The following is a 9,894-nucleotide window of genomic DNA, read 5'->3' as shown; positions in this document are numbered from 1 at the left end:
ATTGTGAGTCATGGATATAATAACTCTTTCTGCAGCAATTTGCTACCTTGGAAGCCATAATATTAAGAGATTATATTCATTTTTTTTTTACGGAACCTGTATTGAGGGAAATATGGAGGTGACCATTGTTGACTTCTTTTTAAACAAAATCTAGTTGCTGGACTTTGTTCTCAGAACTTTAAATCACTACCTTGGACCAAGTCATAACTCCTCAACTGTAAAATTGTTCCCAGTGGAACAGAAAGTATCTAACTGCAGATATCCATGTTTGCACAGCCAGTGATTATCTGTGGTCAGCGACAGATGATCATGGCTGAATGCAGTCTGTCTGTGTCTAGCCATGATCATCTGCCCATAACTGCAGGTAATCACCGGTAAAAACAGCTGTGAACAGTCATGGAAAGCTGCAGCCACTGTTAAGCCATTAACAATATCTATAACAAGCAATCTGCCTGGCTTTACAAGAAGTCAAAACAGTATGATAAATTGCGAGCATGACTAGGATTATGAAAGAAAGATCTGGGGAACCTTGTAATGGAAAAGAAAAACTAGTTCTGCGGCGTGCATAGCGTGCCGGTCATGATCAGGTTGAAACCTACACAAGTCAGAATAGGGAGATAGAGAGATAGAGATATATATTTTTGTCCCTGCTATGAAAGGGTTAGCTGCAGGGCCATACCTAGAGCATGTGACACTCCTGGCGGATCCTATATCTGGCACCCCTCCCAAGCAGGCAGGCAGCGCACGTCAACATCAAGTGACGTCAGAGTAGTATACTGGCAGGTTAGGGTAGCATAGTGTCAGGTTAGGATGATATAGTGCCAGGTTAGGTTGATATAGTGCCAGGCTAGGTCTGCATCTAGTGACAGTGTGCTCAGACACTTACAGCATGGCAGGTGATGGAGATTCCTGAGTTGCTGTGGTCTCTCCTCCTCTCTCTTCTTTAGCTGCAGGATCAGCCTGGGGAAAGTAGTCTGTAGGAGGAGTGAAAGAGGCAGCCACACCCTGACCCCGCCCACCAACTCCAGCTGCCTCGGGAGATAGGGAACATCCCAGAGGGACAGCCTAACTTGATAAGATGACGACAGGGGAGTGTTACCCACTTTCCCACACTGCAGGGTTCTGTGCCGACCCGATCAACTTTTTACAAAGCTGCAATGAGAGGGAAAGTGCAGGGGCCTGACATGCACCCAAGGCCCCTGGGCAGTGCCTGACACCCCTCCAATGTGTGGCACCCAGGGTGGACCCCCCCCTTGGTACGCCACTGGTTAGCTGGTTGTGCTTGCCACTAGGTCAAAGGTTTGTAGTCCTCCCCTTAGCTCCAACAAGCTTACCCTAATAGATTTGGGATTTGTTAGCTTTTAAGGGTACAATGGGCTTTAAATGGCTCCTGAGGATTACAATTTTTTTTAAGCTACCTAGACTTTTTTCTTGTATGCTCTGCCAATTCAGAGGAACACACCTCAGACTCCTATTGGAGAAATTTTTCTGCCGTGTGAGCATTTGGGAGCCATCATTAGGAGCTGCTAGCCATAGCCTCATTCCTTCGGCCCAACCAGTAATTAATAGAGGTAGAGCCATAAAGTCATTTTTATCTTTTTCTTTTTTGTGTTGCATAGACTTGTTTCTGTGCCAAAAAAGGAATCTCATTGGCCTTATTAGTTAAAGAATTCTAAATGAAATAAATGAATCTACCCTACAGACTCCCTTCCAAAAAAACAGAGGATCAAACAAGCTGATTTTTTTCCATGCAAATTTTTCTTAAGCAGCGCAATAGCTCACTGTACGAAATTAAGGTCTTGCCATTTTAACAAAATTTCACCAGTGGTGAAACTGCTAATTTTGCAGAAATTACTCCTTTCATCTCCTACTTCCCACTAGTAATGCACTCACTTTCCATGGAGTGGTGTCCCAGCTATGTTTTCCCAGTCAAATCTACTTTCTTAACTTCCAAATCTGCCCAATCTCTGTATTCAACATTCACTGTTCTGTCTGACCCAACAAATACTAACATAAAAAACCTAAAAGATCAACTCATAATGTAGATCCCAGTTCCCCATTGGTCCTAATGCTGTTGATGATCAGGGCCAGATTAACCATTAGGCAGAGGAAGCACACGCCTTTAGGCACCAGAGGCATTATCTTACAATATATTAGGGTTTCAGAGCACATGGCTTTTCAGGCTTATAGTTGAGGCTCCCATGGTAATTCCTGAGGCAGTAGGCAGTAGCATGTAATTGATCTGGACAATGCCCTTCACTTACTGGGAACATCAAGAATCTCTTCTTTCTCTCTCTAGTGGGCTCAGCCTAGGGAAGAGTAAGAGGACCCTGAGTGGGTGAAAACTGGGCATCACTTTTTCATGCTGCTAGATATTGGATGTCAAGAACTCTTATGTTTACAGTAAAGCAAGCAGAAAATAAAAATCCAGGTTTGTCTTTCACTATGCGCCTGTCTGTAAGCTATATCTGAAAAGTGAGTATACATCTGGCTCGGCCAGGATGGGGCTGGAAGAAGCTATGGGAAATAAAGAGTGAGATTTTTGGTGTTATTACTTCTTTAGGGAGTGGGGGGGGGGGGGCACACCAACCCCATGAGGCCTGAAGCCTGCTGGTGGTGCCCAAGTCAGGAACGTATGGTGAAGGTTAGCCAAGCCCTTCCTACAGGCAGTAATTAATTATTGGCCACACATTTTTGGATAGTAACAGCTATATCATATGAGGTCTTTTACACATTATCAAATTCTAAGCCATGCTAGGCCTAGCAAATCTGGGACATGTTCCGCGTAATATATTTAATTATGTGCCTGCAGGCTCCGACGATGGTGGTGGTGTGTGGAGGAAGAGTCTAAGAAACACTGGATTCTGAACATTTTTTTCTGATTGTATTGATTTGAATTATATGTATAGCTTGCATGACATGCAATGTGTATATAATAATTTGTAAACCGTTCTTGTGACACTTTATTAGTCAGTCAGGTATTTATATACAAATTTGACGTGATTTTATATCACAGCATTAGCAACTTTATCCATTTACCTCTATAGTATACATATATTGGTCAGGTTTCTGTTTGTATGCTCTAGCATAGATATGTGACAAATGATATTGACATATATATAGTTCACCCCTCCCTTCCCATGTGCTACACACATAAAAATTCCTGGTTATTTCCTAACTTCAAAAAACTCATTGTTTTGGCACCTGGGTAAGTCCAGTAATACCAGTTACCATTAGGTTTCTCATCAGGCACGTCAGAGTGAGAAGAGAGCTGGAAATGCATCTTGACTAAAGACAAACTGAAATTAACAGTGATGTTAGGTCAGTAAGCAATATGGAAAACTGAAGATACAAGCATACAATGTTTCATTCATACAGGTGCAAGAAAAACCTGGTTACAAAAAAAATGCACTCACTCTCCACTGAGAGGTGGCAAAGCCACATCCTAGTTAATATCACTTTCTTCACTCCTAAAGTCAGAAACTTGGAGACTCCTGTAAGAACGGTGCATTCTCAAAATCTCAAAAAAAATAAAACACAGGACAATCCATTATACATTCCTGGCAGCCATTCAGAAGACACTAATCTGCAACATTCACGGTTTTGTCCAAGCCAATGAATACTAGTCTAAAATACAATAAGAACAATTCCACTCAAAACAAAGATCAACTTTCTGCTCCATTCTATTCAGTATGGAACCAATACATAAATGATGTCATTTTTTCTATATCATGGAGAATCAATAGACGTTGCAGAGATGTCAGCATAAATACAGTTTAATACACTTACACAAAGATGTTTAAATTAGAATTCTGAGCATATCTTCTCAGCGGCTTGGGGATAGGTCCAGTAGTACCAATGACCTTCGGGTGTCATTTCTGGCATGCCATATAGGCTGACATGGAGCCATATTCAGATCATCTGAAAAGTGCTACTGCACACTCTTCCCATCGATGTCCTGCTGCATACCCAACCTTATGCTGCGACAGTGTGGTTGCTTGTGACCTTCTCTCCCTCTCTGGGTGGTCCAGTACCTGGTGTGCTACCCTCATGCTTTAAGGCTGGGGGTGCTGCCTTCAGACTGTCATGTGACATCTTCTTGAAATTCAGTGATTCTTATAGACATTATAGATGCTGTGATGCTTCCACAGTGCCCCTGATCCAGATATTCATTACTTTAGGTTGCAGGAGTGTAACTACAGACCATGGGGCACTATAGCAAAATTTTAATGGGACCCCCACTTTGACCTCTCTCTGTACCATCTGACAGGGTCATCTGGGGCAATACCGGATCTCACATTAGGTATGCCTAGATTGAAGGAGAGTTGTTAGTATATCCATTACACTACAAGGAACCAGTACTGTGGATTTAGTTTGCTAGGGAAAAAGAGGCAGAATTTAAAAATTGAAATATAAACCACCAGTATACTCACTTCCAAGTTCCAATGATGCAGTGGTTACATCCCTCACTGGCCACTGTCATTTTCTACCGGGTGCTGGTTTTGCAGTCTCTTGATTGGCTGGCAGTTAATTAAGTCATCCCACACATGCACACAGTCATTCTGGCATAGCCAAAGTGTGCTGGGAATGCACGCTGAATATGTGCATTCAGGAGAAAACTGCAAGCAGGTAGGTAAGTCTGTATTATTGCAGAAGAGACATAGCGTGACTGAAATAAAAAGCTGCCTGCCCACAGTTTTACAAAAGTTCCACTTTAACTACTCAAAGGCCCAACAGTCTTTTTTCAACAATAACCGATTTGTTATTAGTTACACCTACTGGCAGAAGCGAGAAACCAAAATGAACAAATAGACTACAAATCAGCTAGGTTGTCTACCACTCGGCAGCATTAAAATTTGACTAGTAGCCTCGTATTAAGATAAGTCTGTCTCTCTCTCTCTCTCTCTCTCTCACACACATATCTATATATCAGCCTCCAGGTCTTGTTGTCAAAGCTTAATTGAAAAAGAGAGGTTAGAAGCTGATTGGCTACCATGCACCGCTACACCAGATTCTAAATGCACCAGTTTTAAGCCTGGTACACACACACTACAGTTTTTTTCATGCAACCTTAAGAAAACTGACAGCTCCAGTCGGGAGCCGCTGTTCTAACCAATGTGAGGTTAGTTCAGCAATCTCCCCGCTGAGCTGTAGTGTTCTGACAGGGGGGCGGGGGCGGGTTTACCCCCCCCCCCTGAACACTCTAATCAGTGCTCTCAGCCATTGGCTGAAAGCGCTGATCGGGAGTCGGTCGGATGTTGGCTTTCCAGCATGTACATCTGACAGAAGCCAGCCGATTGGCCGGCTTCTGTCGGACAGACCGACATACACACGGGGAGAATGTCGGCCGGTATTTTTTGTACCAGCAAATGTTTCCCCGACATTCTGCCCATGTGTACGGGGCTTAAGTAAATCTACCCCCTGAGTTGCCCCTCATTAACATACAATAGAGATGGCCAGCTTCTAGATAGTTAATCCTTAGTAAGGATGGACAGTGTTCAGATCCAGTTTACAACTAATATTGAGGTCTACAACCACAGTACAGACAGGGTTAATCAGGGTGAACATCAACTCCCCAGCCCCCTCTGCATGGCAGAGGAAAACTTAAATTTTGGAATTTTCAGAAAGGAGCAAGCAAAAATGTAAACAGCATGTAACTTTTTTAGGGAATGACAACATGTAGCATATGGGGATAGATTTACTAAAACGAGTGCACACAGAATCTGGTGCAGCCATGCATAGTAACCAATCAGCTTCTAGGTTTTATTGTCAAAGCGTAGCCTCCCTGACGGTAATCTCGAGTGTGGCTCGGGGTTAAATTTCAGTCCCATTAGCGGTAACCCCAAGCCACACTCGGGATTACATTGCAGGATCCTGGTGCGGCGTTACTTACCTTGTCCCCAGGATCCTGCGATGTCCCCCGCTGTGTCTGCGGGCTCTGTCTCCTCCGAAGCCTCTCCGTGCCAGGCTCCGTTCACTGCGAGCCTCGTGACGCACAGGGGCGGAGCCTGGTGGCAAATTAAAAAAAAAAAAAAATATATATACAAACCATAACACATACAGTACTGTAATCTTACAGATTACAGTACTGTATGAAATCATTTCACATCCCTTTTGTCCCCAATGCTTTGGCCCATGCCCTGCATGCAGTTTTATATGATATATACTGTTCTTTCTGCCTGGAAACTGGAGATTGTCCATAGCAACCAAAAAGTGTCCCTTTATGTCAAAAGTGGCTTTAGACCAGCTAGAAAACAGCGATAGTAAATTAAAACACTTGCAGAATTGAGCGATAGTGAATCGTGGGGAAATTTTATTATTATATTATTTTTTAAAATTATTTATATTTATTATAATGTATGTTTTTGTGTTTCAAACTTCATCATACCCGGGATATCTACTAGACTCTTGTTTGGACAGATTTAAGTGTGATTGTTAAGAATTACAGGCCTACAATATAAAATGCCAAATTTCCATGCAAAATAATTGTACCGCTTTCAGCAACTAAAATCCGAAATAATCATACCGCCAGGGAGGTTAATTGATCAAGATGAAGTTAGAAGCGGATTGGTTACTATGCACAACTGTACAAGTTTTAGTAACTCTCCCCCATGGCTCCGGTAAAGGCAAAAATGTCCACTACTTTTGAAAGATTTCAGCAATTTATCTAAAAGATTTAGCATTTACCTCAGTATCTGCAAAACAGATGCAAATAAGGACGCGCAGTAAGGAGTACTAAAAATCTTTATTTTATCTTGCCTGCATGGGACTATTATAATTAACAAAACTGGAGTTTCATTTTTAATTTAAATATACTTGGCTACAAAGTAGAACATATATATAAATGTACATAAAGAGAAAAGAAACGGGAAAAACAATATAGTCACAAAAAGTGAGTAACAAATAAAGTACAACATATTAGTTTTTATAGTAGATCAGGGCACAATACAAAATAATCAGGATGTTTACAAAGAAGTAAAAAAGTAGCTGCTATATAAAATAGTAAGGAATGAAATATATTTTTTATTGCTAAAAGATGCAATGAAAAATCAAAGTACATATTTATTGTAAGCTTCAGGGTTGCATTACCCGGAGTTTCTTCTTCTATAATAAATAGGTGGGTCATCATCTCATTCATATTGACATTATGAATGGGTGGTTTAGTTCAACTGAGGATTCAATAAGTATCTATGGTTTTGGTTGGTTTGTAATGGGACATATACAATCATAGCAGAGACTATATAGACAGTGTGTTGATGGACATGGATAGTGACTGCATTGTAGAGCCTGTAGAGCTTGGTTGAGTGCGCCTACATAGTGGCCACATTAATGCGTGCATAATCTGTGATTCTGCATTACTACAGCAAGTGGTACTTCAATGTTCATGCTTTTTGATGCTGCATTTAAGAGCATTTCTAGGACTGTTCAGGTATTTAAGTACCTTATGCTCTGCATCATAGGAGTATTACATGGCAGACATCACATATGGGTATATATGGTCTCATTTTAGTTACACCACTTGCGTTCTGGGAAATTAAGATAAAGACACATCATTTCCTTGCCCTGCCATTAATCCCTTGAGGATTTTGCTTACCTCTTTGCATGCATGTCTAAACTCTTTGTTTTACTGTCTATTTTTTGAAGGATTCTGCCTGTTTGCTATGCTGCCTATAACATCTGTTTGAATTATATAATTGGTATTTACATAAACTTTTATAGTTGATATAATTAAGGTGTCAATTTAACCAGCCTGGGTGCAACCATATACAGTACAAATCCCCAACATCTAGAATTGGTGTATACAATAAAATGTTATGGTGTCTTTCAATTTTGTGACCATTACCTTCAGTAATGCTATAAGCCCACGGCCATGATTTTTGATGGATTATGTTATTAGAAGTTTTATATACCATGATATATTTTTATTTTGGGAACAATAATTTTGGATAAGGACACATTCTTTTCACGTAAAGAAAAAAAAAAAAAAAAAAAAAAAAAGTATAATTAATTAGTTTTTTTCCCCCCACATTTTCCTTTTTTGTGATTTTTGGATATAAAGTTTGGGTCAGTGGTAGTATTATCTAACAGGATTGAGAAATGTATTGTATTTAACTGTCAGACTCTGGATCCTTCTTTGGAGGCTCTATTTTTTTTTCCCTTTGACTTTTTTAAAATCCATAACTAACCTAACTGGTCCCCAAATAGCTTATAAAAGTAAATGTTTGAGATCAAAAATATAAAATATACTGTACTTAACATCTCAATGTTAAAAATGTAGGACCTCCACCCATCATTATTTTCTCCGGTTAGCAGTTTTATATATTGCTGCAATTGAGAATTTATCTTGTGGATATGATTCTCCTATGAGCAGCATTATGGGAGCAGCAAATAGTCATTCAGGCTCTTATAAGAGAATGCCTCACTGAAGGGAGATATGACATTGGGGTACAATAAAAAACAAAAACAAAAACAAAAACAAAAAAAAACAACACACTTTAGTCCCTGTACGCAGTACTTCCTAGCACCAGTGTATTAGACATTGTATTGAGCTGCATGGCTCAGTTAACATTGGCAATTTCCTTCTACTTGAAAACATTGGAAAAAGGCTGAAATGTGATTAGTAAATTGATTGTAAAAAACAAACAAAAAAAACAAACAAAAAACACAGCCACAGCTTAAATCATAAAAAGCTTATTTCCAAAAGATTTAACACAAACATATAAGTCTCTATAGAGCCATGTGCTCAATTTTAAAATCTCACTGGGGTCAGCTGGAAATAACTCAATTTTTTTTTTTTTTTTTTTTTAGAAAAAGTACCCATAGCCTGGTGTGCTAGCTTTGTGAATTGCTTGCCTGCCATTTAAGGTATTTGACAATAGCTTTCAAAAATGCCTCAGGCAGATTATATCACTATACTGTAGGTTTCATAAACGGTGGTAACTGCACATTCCCCAGTGACTGATGGCGATCTTCTTGATCTGCAGCACTGCCAGATAAGTCTTAGCCCCGCCCTGGTAAGGTGAAGGATACAGCCTAGCATTGGTTCTGGTGCTACTGATGTCACTAGAGGTAGTAGCTAGCAGTAGGACACACTTGGCTTCTTTACATGTCTGTACTTAATTCCCATCTGAAACTCCCACCCAAAGCATTGCGCAGTTAAAAGCATTGTCAGGACTTTGTTTCTGACCAAGTCACTACAGTACTGCATTACAATAAAAATATTTGCAACCACTGGTACCTTGTGTCCTGAACATCACCATCTGCCTGGAGTTCCAATTCCTGCAGGCGGCAATCAAGGCACCAGCAGAACTAACATTCATGTAAACATTAAGTTCATTATTTGGGTGGAGTAAAAAAAGATGAACCCCCATATTATTTCATTTTCTACATTAGGTTTATTGTTTGAAGCTTCAACCCTGTACGCAAGGGCCTCTAATGAAGTCCAATAGCATGTAGCCAGTCAGAATTTTTTTTGCTTCCAGAGCACAGTTCCACTGTTTCAATTTGTGCTTCATATCCTCCAGTACTGTTCTTCTCACTCCATTAAATATAAACACATATATATACTGATCTTCTATTTAACCAGGACTGTTTCATGTTGTCTCAGTTTAATGTCCTCGTTTTTCAAGGCCACATTGATATTTTTCTGATCCCCAAGGTACAGCCGCTGTTTACCATGCTTAATGAGATATAAAATAGAGTCTTTATAGCCTTGGTAATAAAAGTCATTTAGCACCTGTGGGTGAAAAGGATGATCCATTAGTACCTGTGCTATTTCTGTAAGCTTTCCTGCCAGCCCTAGATACATATTATTGCTTTCTGGATAAAAGGAATATATTCCATCATTTTTATTTTTTTATTTCACACTCAAATCCCAGCTCCACAGTTTAAGAC

General features: G+C 40.1%; 2 protein-coding genes across 3 annotated transcripts in view; both read right to left on the bottom strand.

The window, feature by feature from the left end:
• The window catches only part of LOC141128405 (large ribosomal subunit protein P2-like), an 866,266-nt gene that overhangs the window by 372,519 nt on the left and 483,853 nt on the right, over nt 1-9,894 (bottom strand). The window lies entirely within an intron of this gene.
• Nucleotides 6,599-9,894, bottom strand: part of LOC141128404 (omega-hydroxyceramide transacylase-like) — a 37,943-nt gene continuing 34,647 nt past the window's right edge. Inside the window, exon 5 of the mRNA XM_073615685.1 lies at nt 6,599-9,736. Coding sequence (XP_073471786.1) covers nt 9,575-9,736 — 162 coding nt within the window. The 3' untranslated portion in view covers nt 6,599-9,574. The remainder of the gene's footprint in view (nt 9,737-9,894) is intronic.

Source organism: Aquarana catesbeiana, linkage group LG02, assembly GCF_042186555.1.
Source record: "Aquarana catesbeiana isolate 2022-GZ linkage group LG02, ASM4218655v1, whole genome shotgun sequence".
In the NCBI taxonomy this organism is placed as follows: domain Eukaryota; kingdom Metazoa; phylum Chordata; class Amphibia; order Anura; family Ranidae; genus Aquarana; species Aquarana catesbeiana.
This window is presented reverse-complemented; position numbering and strand designations above follow the sequence as displayed.